General features: G+C 32.6%; 1 protein-coding gene across 4 annotated transcripts; it reads right to left on the reverse strand.

The window, feature by feature from the left end:
• Positions 1-274: 274 nt before the first annotated feature.
• On the reverse strand, positions 275-7,074 carry LOC107948439 (uncharacterized). 4 transcript variants are annotated; one of them, XM_041110971.1, is made up of 9 exons: positions 6,801-7,074; positions 6,140-6,250; positions 5,975-6,055; positions 5,618-5,668; positions 4,658-4,714; positions 3,722-3,854; positions 3,219-3,314; positions 2,999-3,136; positions 275-970 (listed from the first exon to the last, which is right to left on the reverse strand). In XM_041110971.1, exons 2-7 carry the CDS (start codon positions 6,158-6,160, stop codon positions 3,277-3,279), a joined length of 381 nt encoding a protein of 126 aa, XP_040966905.1. In that variant the 5' UTR covers positions 6,161-6,250; positions 6,801-7,074; the 3' UTR covers positions 275-970; positions 2,999-3,136; positions 3,219-3,276. The 4 variants fall into 4 exon arrangements, with proteins under 4 accessions (XP_040966905.1, XP_040966906.1, XP_016738471.1 ...); XM_041110972.1 differs by lacking the exon at positions 5,618-5,668 and having other exon boundaries at positions 342-970; positions 6,801-7,018; XM_016882982.2 differs by lacking the exon at positions 275-970 and having other exon boundaries at positions 2,821-3,136.
• Between the last annotated feature and the right edge of the window lie 8,284 nt (positions 7,075-15,358).

Genomic DNA, 15,358 nt, shown 5'->3' on the forward strand with positions numbered 1-15,358 from the left:
ATAAGTACATGGAACATAATTTATATTAAGTTTGATATAAACTATTACCAGAATAAATATACATAAAATATATGGAAATGATGGAGCATGAAATATAGATATAATGAAATGAATGATATATACTTATGAAGAAATGGTAAGAGAATGATATGTTTCATGACATGTACATATATGATTATCTTTGATATGTTGATACAAGAAAATTATGTAGGTAAAGACAATTATTAAACTCAAGTGTGACATGTCAAGAAAATAAGTATATCAATGCTGAATTTATATGAAATATGTACTAGTATACTAACAATGTTGCTGTTTGATGCTTATACAAGTGCCAAGCTGTTGATTGAATGGTAATATATTTATTTATATGATACATTGAATCGGTAAGTATTTAATTAAAAATTTTTTTGGTGATTTGCAAATTCTAGTAATGCTCTGAAACCCTATTTCGACGTTAGATACGGGTTAAGGGTGTTACAACCATAGCTCCAAGGAAAGGAACAATATCAATAGTGTTATTTGAAATAAGAAAGTGATCTAACCTTTCTTTGACCATATTTTTTCCTTTACTATTGTTGACCCAGGTGTACCATCCATTATCCGTTTTGACATCCACAAGGGCAAGGTCTTCCATAATATCTTTGAACTCCTCTATAGATGCCCTTGCTTTCTTGCAGCCACCCTCTTCTCAGTATCATTTAAAATTGCCTTCTAGTCTCCTCCCACAATCCAATCCTCCCTCACCACATTACCAATGTTCCTCAGAATATCCCACGAACTAGCTCTCAAATTTGGGTCAACATTACCGTAGAAGCCAGTAAACCTTGTTCTCTTGTGATTCTCCATTGTAACAATTGATTAAATTTTGTGTTTCAAGTATTATTGAACGAAAACATTAACACCCTCTTTCCAAAGCAAGGCTAGTCCGCCACTTCTCCTTTCTGAGCTAACTACCAAACAACCCGCCATCCTACAAGCATTACGAATAGGATTAAAGTTATTAGTATGCAATTTGTCTCACATAAGAAAACGATATTAGGATCATTCACAACAAGAATTTACTTAAGCTCACAAACTGTCACATGGTTCCTGAGCCCACTTTTATGTTCCATAGCTCAAGTGTCAAATTATTAATAAATGTAGTTATGTAAAATGTGATATACGCTTAAACGATTATGTGATTATTATGTAAAGGAACCAACGAGTAATGCATGAATAAGTATAATATGAAACTAAAGTTGAACATGTTGTAAATGTGCTAATGGTTCCTTTGTTAATGCATGATGAAATGTTTGTATGGTAGTTATTTTGATCATTCCCTGAGCTTGTTAAGCTCACCCACTCCTTTTTTAAAACCATTGCAGATTAGTTGTGTTTCGGTGTGAGCGGTGTGGTTCCGAGGGAGTGATCCAAGTAAGACTTTAGCATTATTCGTAGGTTATTATTTATTGGTTTATGTTTTGGGGAAATAAAGGCAATATGGTAGACTTTTTGCTGGTTTTTGCCATGATATTTAGGATGTCTTCACGACTTTATTGCTTTATATTTTATGGACACTGGTCTTGATATTTTGATTTCTTGCTCGATTATATTTATGATGTTATGAACTGCTATTATAGACGTTTTGACAATGGTTTGATGAGGTATTAGTTATATGTAGATTAGTTTATGGTTAGAATGGATTATATACCTTATTCTGCTATATTTTTGCTGTCTAGCATAGAGATATTGATATTCAGGTTTTAAAAATGATACCTCCATGATTTTTGAAAGTGAAAGAAGTCAGTAACGTAATTTGATATCGATACCATAGCACAAGTACCGATACTCAGGGTAAAATAATTGATACTTTATGAAAAGTACCTATAATTTCTAAGATTTTGATTTTAAATGAGAAACAGAATGTTGTTTTGGTATCACTTTTCCAAGTATATCGATACCATTTGAGAGAAATATCGATACCTACATGAATAATTTAGAAATTTGGTTTGGTGCTCTAAAAGCATATTTAACTCTCATTTTAAGTTGGCTTGATAAATTTTTAGCATGTTTTAATGATATTCAGAATATGTATGACTTAAAAATTCTTACAAAATGCTAAAATGGAAGGTGTTTGCTTAATAATGAGTGTGATGTGTGACGGTGGTGTGGCATCCTAATATCAATTTTAATGAGTGTGATGTGTGACGGTGGTGTGGCATCCTAATATTCGAGCTCGGTGACCAGGTCGAGTATAGGGTGTTCACTACAGCAAAACAGGTTTTTAGCGGCGTTTTTTGGGCCTATAGCAGTGCTTATAAACGCCACTAAAACTATTTGCGGCGCTTTTACAAGCGCCACAAAAAACGTCAGTAATGACAACGCCACAAACATTTTGCGGCGTTTATTTAAAAAATGCCGCTAAAGGTCATGACCTTTAGTGGCGCTTTCCCAAAAAATGCCGCTAAAGGTCATGACTTTTAGCTGCGCTTTCCCCAAAAACGCCGCTAAAGGTCATGACTTTTAGCGGCGCTTACCCCACAAATGCCGCTAAAGGTCATGGTTTTAGCGACGCTTTCCTTAAAAATGCCACTAAAAGTCACCACTATCCCACTTTTTTGCATTTATCGTTCTTACATGTTTCACATTTGATATTCCTTATAATTTGTAGTTCTAGTGATTTTTCTTCATCGTTTACATTTTTGTTCCTATAGTAATATCAACTATAGCGCTTCGTATGAAATTAGTTTCTTATAAATAATGTGTTTAAATTCAATTTATTACAACAGTTTAAATAAAATTCAGTTAATAAATTTTCTACCAGTAAAAAATAGCAAATAGTAAATACAACTTTCTTTGTTTCACTGAAAAATGATGTTCAAATTTTGTTACACTAAACTGTAAAATGCAAATCTTATATATCACCAGGATCTTAAGGATTTTTCAATAATTAATCAACAGGGAAAATAAGCATTCTACTCTAAATAGGTTCATCGTTGCTACGATGGAGATTTGATACCTTATTTCGATTTCCCGCCTCAAAGGTAATTACACCCTTTCGACCAACTTTACTTATAGACTCAGCTATCATATTTCCTATTTCATTGTTCTTCCCAGGACTAACAGCAGCAACATCAGCAAGTTCACTGTCTTCAACCTAAACCCCACCGCACACTAATTATATTCCCTTCAAATAGTAAAATAAAGAAAACATGAAAGCAGGTGAGTATTAAGATTACCTCTTTTGAAATAGCCTTAAGCTTAGATACTAAAGCCCTTGTAGTATTCTCAATGCCCCTAGTGGTTAAGACAAGATTTGCATCGACTGCCACCACCTGAATTACAAGAGCTCTTAGCAATTAAACACAAATAGCATGGAAATGTCTAACTTTAAAGTTCTCTCATGTACCCCAAACATAAGAAATAGTTAAGAAATAGCATGGAAATGTTTAACTTTAAAGTTGTCTCATGTACCCCAAACACAATTAAAATAAGCATGTTACTTTAGTGCAACGCATCATTGTACCTCTAAAAAATAGTATAACCATGCACTTTAAGCTATTGTCAATCACCTCCCAGCAGAAATATAAGTCAATTCAACATAAAGCATTAAATAGAAAAACAAAAAAGTTATTTTTTAAAAAAAAAAGAATAAAGAAAATAAAAGAGTAGCTTTGATAGGAGAAGGTATTAGTAACCATGTCTACATAGTCGTGGGATAAAAATAGTAACTTCATCTTACCTGTGCTAAAATAGGAATTAATGCCCCTAGCCAAATATCGAGTACCAGGATGCAGCCCGCTTCGACGAGCTGTGAGAGCAACAATACCTTCTACCTGACCTGAACTTCCAAAACTTCGACTTTTTGCAAACCCCTATACAATAATATCAAGTAAGAAAGAATTATTAAAATATTAACCAAATCTAGACATTATATTATCATGTTGTTACCAATATTATTAAAGTAGGTTAGACATAGAAAATTGCTTTAACAGGATTACAAGATATTATGATGTAGTTGTAGGCTTACTTTTAGGAGACAAAGATGTGAAGACAAAATAGATTAATCATGCTATTTTAGATGCTCAGAAACAATTAAAGGAACACCCCAAGTTCCCAACCCCAACCAAAAAAAAACACTACCCAGAACATTGTTCTGATAGTGAATTTTATGTGCAAAATTTATTTCAAAATGAACAAGTAGCAGCAATAAGAGAAGAAAAAGTGAACAATATTCAAAGATGACAATAAAATAAGAAATTCCAGTCATTCAATGTGTTACTGCTTCAGGAAATAGCAAGTTTAACTACATTAATTTATTTAATTCTAAAGTTAATTAGGCGGAATTTCTGAGAGATTTGATCTGAAGCTCTGATTCATGTTTGAAGTCATGTATTTTCATGCTCTATCATTAATTAATCCAGTTTATAAATTGATAAAATCCACAATATTCACTATCCTTGATGGGGAAACTCAATAACCTGCTAAAACAAAATTAAATAAAATGTGCCTTTTGGGGTTTGAATATTAATATTTGCAACCCCTTCCCTTAGATACGACCTCCTTTGTACCAAAAAAAAAAGATTAACCCATCTTCATTGATGATCAATACACCAAAACCAAAAGATATGAATAGAAGTGCACAATATGGTAACGCAAAATAGTAAATGTTAAATACCAAGCAGCGATGTGAATCCGGATTCTCAGCATCCAACCTTAGCAGTAGCTTTACAGCCTTCAGGAGAAAGAAAACAAAAATAACAAAAACATATTAATATGAGATCATGAGCTAATAGAAGTACAACTGAGCAAAACCATTGTTCTTCAACTCATATATTACACAAATTGTTTAATCTCAATACAATAGAGCAAAACCATTGTTCTACAACTAATCATAACAAATGAACACGCATGCAAATTACTGAATTAGTTAATATTCAAGTTAAAAAGATGAATTTAAAATTCGCATACCTTGGTATTTCTAACTAACCATTAAATAGGGATATTGATCAGACAGTCATACTTACATGAGTTTTATAACACAATAGATAGTAAATTTGATAAAAAATAAATACTAACAGCTGAAATGATTATATATTTAAATATTTCTTTTTTCAAAAATGAGAATTATTTGTTATTTTTATTTTGTCATTTTCTGTTTCATTATATCAAAACTAAACTATCCTAAAAACATTGACAGTGGTAATCAAGCACGGATTCAATCCATTGGGATTTCACCTATTGATAGTTTCTTAAGTACAGTCAGAGTTTAATTCGGATTCACGCAGGCATATGCATGTGAAAATGTTGGTAAATTGAGTAAAGAATCCCTCATTTGACGGCAAAAAACTTCCCAACAAAGGACTGGTTTTAAATGAACAACGCAGAAGGGTTTAAATCTAGAAGAGAGACCCTGAAGATAACTATAGATTTGACTAAAAATACCAGTAAATCCAATAAGCGCTAATTATAAATCCAATAACAGGGTCTGATAACAAATTATAACACAAAACTAACAACAAAAAAAACACAAAATAGACAAACAATCACGCAGCAAAACTAGAGCAAATACAAGAATTTTAAAAAAAAAGATGATAAATCGCAGCAAAGCTAAAAACAAGTAGCAAAGTCAAACTACGCAGGCGATCCTTTCGTTAAGTTTTTCCTTCTCATAATCCTGTTCTGCAGCCTGCATTAAAGTAATAATATAACTAATTGCATACTCAATGTCTGCCACGAATATTCATTGGTAATTCATTACTAGGCAAGTGAAACATAATTTATTCTGAATCCAGAAATATTCATTGGTAATATCACTTAAATCTGTAATCAAACCAAATATATTTCTAAACCAACTAAACAGGACTATAGAAGGACCAATACAGGGAGAAAAACCACACCAAATAACAAATAACATTAAAAAAATTTCACATGACTGGACCAAAAAATAACAATGAGGTAATATCTATATTAACAATACAAATAACATTTGCACCTGTTCCTTGTCAGCAAGAAGAACGTCTGTAGTAGCATGAGGGGATTCCAAAAATTCCAATAATTTGGCAGTGACTTCCTCCTTCAAAATAGAAATGACTTATACCCAAAGAAGCAAGAAATATTATTGCATAAAAATGGTACATTTTATACATTTCTTACGTACCTTTCTTACACTGGTCCTCATAAATGGAATATTCAACAAATCACATAAATCAACCAATTTTTCTTTAACACATTTGTCAATTTTTTCTCTTACTCTCGCCTTTTGTTTTTCCTGCAGAAAAGATAATACAATGGTCATTAAGAAATTTCCACTTGATGAAAAACAGCTTATACACAATAAGGCATGGGCAATGTATCTTCAATAAAGCCTACTTCATGGAAATGCAACAAGAGAACCGTGCAAGCAGACAACAGGGGAAAAGGGGGAGGCGATTGCAGGTGCAGGTTTTGGAGTGGACCCAGAAGATGCTGATTTTGCTGCAATGTTGGAGAGCATCGACTGACACTTCTCCTGCTTAAATCTACCTAACTTCTCTTGTAATGTCATCACTCAAGACCTTCTTAACCTTCACAACTCTCAAATCCCAGAGACAAAAAAGAAAGAAAAATCTAGCAAATTGTTTAATCTTTCTAAACCTATATCGAATTCGGATCAAAATCTAGCAACCCAATCTTTGATTCCATAATATAAGTAACAGGTGCGTCCATAAAGGAACCTGACTTTGACAATCAAACTCGAGATTGACAGTTTTCAATGGAATTTGGTTCATTAAAAAGCTATTATTCAACGAATCGAAGATAGCAAAAAGGAAGAAAATAACCTTGGTAGTTGGTAAGGGATTTCAACGAGCTTTCGGCTTCAATTTCCATTTAGATTACTATCCTTTGATAAAAGGTTGAGGAGAGAATACGAGTCCTCTTAAATAATAAGCGAAAACGCAGAGACATAACTGCCTTATTTGGGGGATTTAGGGCGTGCGACGGAGATGAGAAAAAGAGGGAGTAACGAGTGGGTAACAAAAAATTTGGGATTTTGATTTCTTTTCTTTGCGGCGTTTCTACTAAAACCGCCATTATAGCTCACTTTTTTGTGGCGTTTTGCACAAAATGCCACTATTGTTTAATTTTAATTTTTTTTATTTTTAACATATTTTTTTTATTTTTTCTTTCAAAATTTTTGTACTGAGGTTATCATTTTTTAGGATTTTTTTAATTTTGAATATTGAACTTTTTAACTAAAATATGAACAAAAATATTAAATATTAAAGTTTTAAGTTTTTTATTTTTAATTTTTAAATTTTAAATTTTTTTGAAGATTTTTATAATTTTTAAATTATCATATAAAATATAAAAGGAAAGTTTAACAGAAATACAATGAAATCGATGAATTAAAAAAAATACAAAATGGCACAACAATACAAGCATTATTCTTTTAATTAGTATGGTCCGCATTAGTTATTTAGATTTTTATATAAATGGCATTTAATTATATGTATACCTAAATTTTGATAGAGATACATCTCATAATTATATATGAATTTCGGTTTAATGTGTAATTGTAGACGTGAAATTCTAATTGTTGTTTAAATGTATAGTTGAAACTTTAGTTTTGATTTAATCATACACATTTTAAAAAATAAATACATCAATATATTTTTATATTGGATAAATATAAATATTTATGTATGCAATATATAAATATAAAATGATATTATATCAATAATTGTGCTAATAATTTACAAGAACTGGGTCAAATTAAAGTTCATGTATACAATTACACACTAAACCATTGTTAGAAAAAGAAACATTTACTGGGGATTTTGGATTTCGAATTGGGGAAAAAGGGGTGATTATTTTAAGGATTCAGATTAGGGAAAAGGGGGAAATTATCTCTTACATAATTTAAACTATAATCATAATTTTAATATATTAAAATTAATATTATCTCTTTTACAATTATATAATAAATTATTTAATATATAAATTACAAAACATTAATTAATCTAAGCCTTAAACCCTAACCCCTAAACCATAATCCTTAATCATAAATATAATCTCTAAACCTTAAAAACCTAAAACTTAACCCATAACCCCTAAGCCTTAAACCCCAACCCCTAAACCATAATCCCTAAACTCATAATCCGTAAACCTTAAAATAGTAACCCATACACTTTAAACCCTAAACCATATACCCTAAACTATAAACTCTAAACTATAATGATAATTAATTCAATATTTTAAAATTAATACTATCTCTTTTATAATTATATAAGAAAATATTTATCATATAAATTAAAAAATACTAATTAATCTAAACCCTAAACTCTTAATCCCTAAACCCTAAACCATAAATCCTAAAACATAAACCCTAAACCTTGAACTCATAACCCTTAACCCCTAACACCTAAACATTAAACCCTAACCCTTAAACCACCTTTAAACTAAAATCCCTAAACCCATAATCCATAAACCTTAAAATAGTAACTCATAAACATTAAACCTTTAACCATATACCGTAAACCCTAAACTATAATAACAATTAATTCAATATTTTAAAATTAATACTATCTCTTTTAGAATTATATAGGAAAATATTTAACATATAAATTAAAAAACAATTAGTGATATACCAAAAATTTTTAAAATTATTTTAAATAATAGTATTTTAATTTTTTCATTTTTGTGGCAATTTTCAAAAAGCGCCGCTAAAGCCACTAAAAGCAACAATGGCCTTTTGCAAAATTCTTTTGCGGCGTTGTTCAAAAAACGCCGCTAAAGATTAAGCATTAGCGGCGTTTTTTAAAAAAGCGCCGCTAAAGATCGAGCATTAGTAGCATTTTTTAAAAAGCGCCGCTAAAGATCGAGCATTAGCGGCGTTTTTTAAAAGACGTCGCTAAAGGTGTGCCTATAGCAGCGTTTCTTAAAAAATGCCGCTAAAGGTTTACATATAGCGGTGTTTTTAAAAAGTGCCGCTAATGCTTGTTCTTTAGCGGCGTTTTTCATTCAAACGCCGCTAAATACCTGTTTTGCTATAGTGGTTAATTTCTTAGTATTTTCTTTGCTTCGGTTGTTGGTATTAATTCACCTTTTTTCATTTGTTATTTCAGGCATAAACTCCCTTGCTTGCTTCCCTGCAAATCGTAGGAATCGATTTTGACCCTCCTGAATAAAAAATGAGTCTTGTAAATCTGGAAACAACTTCTAATCATTTTGGGACTTTTGGGCCTTCGTGAACGCTACCCTAATATCACTCTTCATTCTAGTTTATGAATTTCATTTTTTTTATTCTTCCAGTTTGTGAAATCTAATTGATTTTCCTACTTCTTTGTTCTTTGATATTTATGCACCTTCTGCATTAATCACTAATACGTGGATTTGTTGACTGTAGTTATCATATTCAATAGCTTAGAATTTTTTCATATAAATTACAATTCATAAATATGTCAAACTTGTGACGAACAACATGATTGGGTATAAGCTACGCAGGTAATTCATGTTTTGTGGATATGTAAACCCCGCTTATGTGTGCTATTTGGCTAGAATTGGGATTCTTTAGATTTTGTTGACACTAACAAATTAAATCTTAGGTAAATAACTTTACGGTTATTTGTTTAATAAGTGAAATAATTTTAGTGAGCTTCTTTCAGTGGAGACTTGTTGCTAGGAGTATTGTTGTAACAATAACAAATTTATTAAAGAATATTGAATTTATCTTTACATTGTTGACCGAACTAGTGAATCAAAATTGAGATTTCGCCTTTCACTAGATTCTGATCGTATTGATATCACAATTTTTTTTGCGATATTTCTTTTAGTAGTTTTATTTTTTAATTTTTAATTTCAAAACCCTTGTTATTTTAATTTTAATTTATCTTGGATCAGTTGTTTTTGTTTGGACCAAATTTTGGTTTGTTTTTGTTGTGTTTCAGTTTATTTCAACTTATCCTAGCCTATACCAGTTGGCATAAGATTTTCACACTTTCAATAAAAATTTTACGCTATTTTATCTTAAAAAGTAAGATTTTTATTTTATAGTTGCATTTAGAAATAAAATATAATCATTGGATACAATTAATATTTTTTTAAAGTATATATTTTTCAATAAATTGTTCAAATGTATATTGTTATGGTATATTTGCGTATATAATATAATTTATCAAGAAATTAAGAATTAGACTATATATATAAACAGGAAAATATATTTAAGAAACAATAATAAGCCTGAAAGAAAACATAAAATACACTAGTACGGTTACCTATCAATACCAAAACAAAAACTTTGCATCCACTGGTATGATACTGACTACTTGATCTAGAGAAGTTGGTAAAAGAAAAAGTATTTAAGCTTTGAGCAGGAGATGGGAAGTTGAGCTATTGACAAATCAAGATAAAAGAAGTTATTGACATATGTTGATATTTGTTGAAGTACATGGATTGGGAATTTGTGTAATTTTAACAAATGAAAAGAAACTTTCATTAAAGTAAAAGTTGTTGCATAAGCATTTAACAATTTAGAGCGATATAAAAAGGTGCTAGAATGCATCGAAAATCCAACAAAATAAATCTTGGAATAAGGCCTCCAAAGACAAGGAAACATAGGTTTTCCATTACTAATTTATTGAAAGAAGAATTGGTTCACAAGCCCTTCTCTTGCATGCAATGTGATCGTATTTCTTGGCTACAACCGAAGGGCTAAAGCAAAACTGAAATTTAAAAGACAGGGGAATCACAAAGACATTAGAGTCGAACAAAAGAATTAGGACAAAGAATGGCCAAGACACAACAAACTTGAAAGCCATTTTTTGTCCACTCCAATGTGCCATAAAAGAACACTCATCTTGTTTTGTGATGTTTCCACGAGATAGCCAAATTTGTAATGAAAACAAGCACCTTAATGCAGGAGATGAGACAACAACTATGAAACAAGCTCAATCATGTTGCTTCTCGAAATTGTTGCTCCAAAACCTCCCCGAGGGAGGCCTTTATGTTTTTCAAAGACAAGGGGTAAAGAAGGAAATAGAAAAAAGTAAAATAAAGATGGAAGTAATAGAAGGGAGAAAGTGGTGGCTAATCACACAATAATGCAAATCTAAGGTTAAGTTTTCTTTTGTAGGAGAGTTAAAGAAAAAAGGGTTTTGTGTACATATTGTGATCGTCTTTTATAATAAGCACTATGTAAATGTATTACTCCATCTTTTTTGCTTAATTATTTAAATAATACACTTTTGATGAAGAAAATATAAGAAATTGCTATTGACATTGTTTTAGAGTATGTATCTAATATATTCAAATATACAAAATGCATATAAAAATTTATAAAAGGTGTTTGAAAAGGTTCAAGCAAACCCTAACATTAGAAAACAAAATCTTGTTTCAAATGGATCAATTCTTTTTTACACATATTAGGTTGAGTTCTCTTTATTTGTTAATTTCATGTATGAAAATTGAAAAAAAAATTGATGCATGATTTTATTAAAATAATAATTATCTGTTAGATATTAGATGATTTAACTAATTATATTATTGCATAATATAAAAATTTATGATGTCCATGCATCATAAAATAATACATATCAGTACAATAAATTATTACAACGACAAGTCTTATTATGGTGAATGATGGATTCAACATGAATCATGACCATTTGATCCATAAGTTTTATCACCAATCCTCAATGCATCCAATTAATTGTGAAATTTGAGAAAATAGAAAAAGCTTGTGATGGTTGAGAAGATGTAACATGATGATTACCTCCCTTCACCGTCAAGAATTTTAGTAAGTCTCCAAATTCATACTTCAACCCTCCTTCCTGTTAAATTTATAAATACAAATAGTGTTATATAAAAAAAAAACCATTTCATCGTTCAATACATATGAAATGGTGCAAAATTATTTTCTTCTAATACATTTATTTTTTTATGATTAAGTTTTTTTTTAAATTCAATTACTACATCTTAGCTCGAGCCAACCTATTGGCTCGACTAACTATTTAGTAAATATAAAATATGTTTACATTAATAATTTCATATTTAAATAAAAATTCAGTACGAGTTGCCAAAAATTTGTGAAAAATCTTGTTCACAGCCTAGCACATATTGGTCAAGCCCATTAAACTAGGTAAGTAGTGTGAGCTTGCCTTGGATGCACTAATCAAGCCAATCAAGGCAACACTTAAAATTTCTTTTTCAAGTTTAGATCTAAATTGGTAATCATATCATACGGATAATTTGATGCTTAAATATATCTAATCATAATAGAAAAAAAGCTAAAGTATATAATTAAATATGTAAACATAAAACCTTGGTTCTAAAACTCCATGTTTCCTCTTTTGTTGACTTGATGTTTAACTCTTCAGCCAACCTTTTCAAATGTTGTAAGGTTCCATCAATATCTACTAGAGCATCAACAAAAGCATCTTGCAATAATCTTGCAAGGTCCTTTCTAGGCACTTCTTGAAGCCAACCACAAGTAAATCGAACCCAAGGTTGTTCCCAAACAGCTCCACCAGATCTTCATACGAGACCTTAATATATATATTATTATACTTCAAGATGATGAATGATTTGATTAAGATTATTACAAGAACTTGGATTTGATTCGAACCTGTCCATTCATGTTCCAAGTGACCATGCAAATGCAAAGGTCAGAATTTATGGAGAAATTGCAGAGATTATCAGCCATTACAGACTTTACTCCATTATGGGTTGGAACTGGTTTGTTGAGAGAATCATCAATGGCTAGTTTCTTCCTCTTTGATCTTTTCACGGCCCCCAACTCTGACCGGCCCATCTCTCTCCTTCTCACGGTTTAGACGCTTAGTGCGCTTCACCTCCTCAGCGATCTTTGTCTTATCAACTAATGCAGCAAAATCTTACTCCCTCTGTGGAGCTATCAGAATCCGTAAACTATCCCTGATACCATCCTCGAACTGAACACATCGCTCGTACTCAGTTGCCACAATCCCTCGCGCATAGCGGCTTAGTCGCAAAAATTCAGCCTCTTATTCAGCCACTGATCTATCCCACTGTGTTAGATTTAGAAACTCTCTCCTCTGGGCATCCACGTAACTAGCACCCACATACTTTCCATGGAAAGTAGCCTTGAAAAACTCCCAGGATAGTCGATCGAGCTGAGTGCCCTCTTTAACTGTAAGCCACCACTGGTAAGCCTCATCTCTCAGTAGTGACACTACACCCTTTAGTTTCCACTCGAGGGTGCATTCGAGATCATCCATGATCCTTTCTGTGGCCTCAATCCAATACTCAGCCACATTAGGGGCAACTCCAGCAATACCCCTGAAAATCTCAGCACCATTAGACCAAAGTCGTTTCGTAACCGACCCTCGGCCTACAAGACCAGTATTGGGCCCAGCTACCCTCTCCAGAATCTGTAACATGGCTTGGGACAGCTCGTCATCCCCAGTCGCACGATCATGAGACCCAGTCTCAGTCACAGATGAAGCTGATGTCTCACTAGTTTCCAAATTAGGTATATGGCCAGGCTACGAGGACCCAGCTTGAGTACCTCTAGGGCCTCTTCCACGGCCTCTTGTACCCCATCCACGAGAACCTCTGGTGCTCATTATTGAATTGCATTTTATCTGTATTAATAGTTTTATGCATCAATTTACAGTTCCAGTGTTTATTAACAGATATTTTGTGGAAAACAGTATCAATAATTCAGAGTTCGTTTTCTTATATCGCAGTCTTACTACAGTTAGTTTACCCTAACTAGAGTGTTTCAGTATAGTCTACTACCTACAGTACTCTCAACATTTCAGTTTAAACAAATAACAGTTTCAAAAGTCTTACAGAATCGACGCTGGAGACTCGGTGTATCACACATTCAGTAAAACATTTTAAAATACTTCAAATCATTAGGAACAGTTCTTTTAAAAATTTCAAGTTTTAAAAGAAACCCAAATCCACAGCCGAGTTTTGTAACCTGGCTCTGATTCCACTAAATATAACACTCCAAACCTGACCTAGACGTTATGGTCAAATTTGGCGATGTCATATTGAAGTGTTTTTCGTAAAATGTGATATCGATGAAAATCCTTTTTCTATTTAACCTCTTTGTATGATCTTAATGATGATTCAAAGACATGTCATTCATTTCCAAAATGTGAGTCATTGTCAAAAAGTTATTAACATTAAAACTTCATTTATTGTGAAAGCTCTTAAAATAGGTTCTGTATTCGTGGTATCTTTGATGAAACATTTATCTTTTTGAAAACTTGCGTCTTTTCCTACTACTAGCAGTTATAAACCAAAACAATTAAAAATCTCAAATTTAATAATAAAAATACAAAGAGGCCATTATTACAGTAAAATACCCCAAGAATTAAATCAAAATCATAAAATACTATTTAAAATTAGATAGATCGTGTGGCCACTGCTAAGTCCTCCATTGCACCGATCCGCCTGTGTCTAGGGATTCCCTGTACAGTTAAAACAGGAGGGTGAGTTTACGAAAACTTAGTGTGTAATCCCATATAAGCAAACAGTCAAAAAATGAGCAAAGTCTGGGCCTAAGCCTTTTTTAGTAACAGTGACAACATCAGTTTGGGCTTTAGCCCCTTTCAATACAAAAACAGTCATGTGTTTGGGCCTTGGCCCATTGCAGTAACAATAATCAGTGCAGTAACAGATTAAACAGTATACAAGTCCTACCTATCCAGCTTCTACACTCCATCTCCATCCAACCTTACACTCCATGTGGTGATATAATCAACCCACCCATCCCTACACTCTAGAAAGTACCAAATGTAGCACTAAACAGTAATATGCAGCTGGGCTGCCAGTAATATAGGCTCGAAGCCTTTCAGTACATTTCCTCCAATCAGTATAGAAGCCATCCAATGCAATGCATCATACAATCATGTCTGTCATATCATGGTATCATACATGCATCCAAAACAGTTTAAATGGCATGCTAAAATTACAATCATACACATACATATATATATACATCACACAGAGGTATAACAGTCTTTCAGTCAATTAGGGGTCTAAATAAGCTTACTAACCCAACAGTAGGTCCACAGTCGACTCAGGCGACCCGTGCAACCTTAGTAATCAAACAGTGAAAATGGGCCCACGACCCATATTGCGGGCCCATGTGGGCCCACTCGCCCATTGGCCAACACGACCCATATTACGGGCCCATGTGGGCCTACACGCCCGTGTGGCCCATATGGCCTAAAATGGCCTTGGCCTCATGGATCACACGACCTGGCCCAATATTGCCACACATTCATGTGTTTTACCCGTATGGGGCCCACACTGCCCAATTCGGCCTAGCCCATGAAATCGCACATGGCCGGCCTTATTGATCACAAACCCATGTTTAGTCACGGACTACCACACGAGCGAGCGC

Source organism: Gossypium hirsutum, chromosome A04 (assembly GCF_007990345.1).
Source record: "Gossypium hirsutum isolate 1008001.06 chromosome A04, Gossypium_hirsutum_v2.1, whole genome shotgun sequence".
NCBI lineage: Eukaryota > Viridiplantae > Streptophyta > Magnoliopsida > Malvales > Malvaceae > Gossypium > Gossypium hirsutum.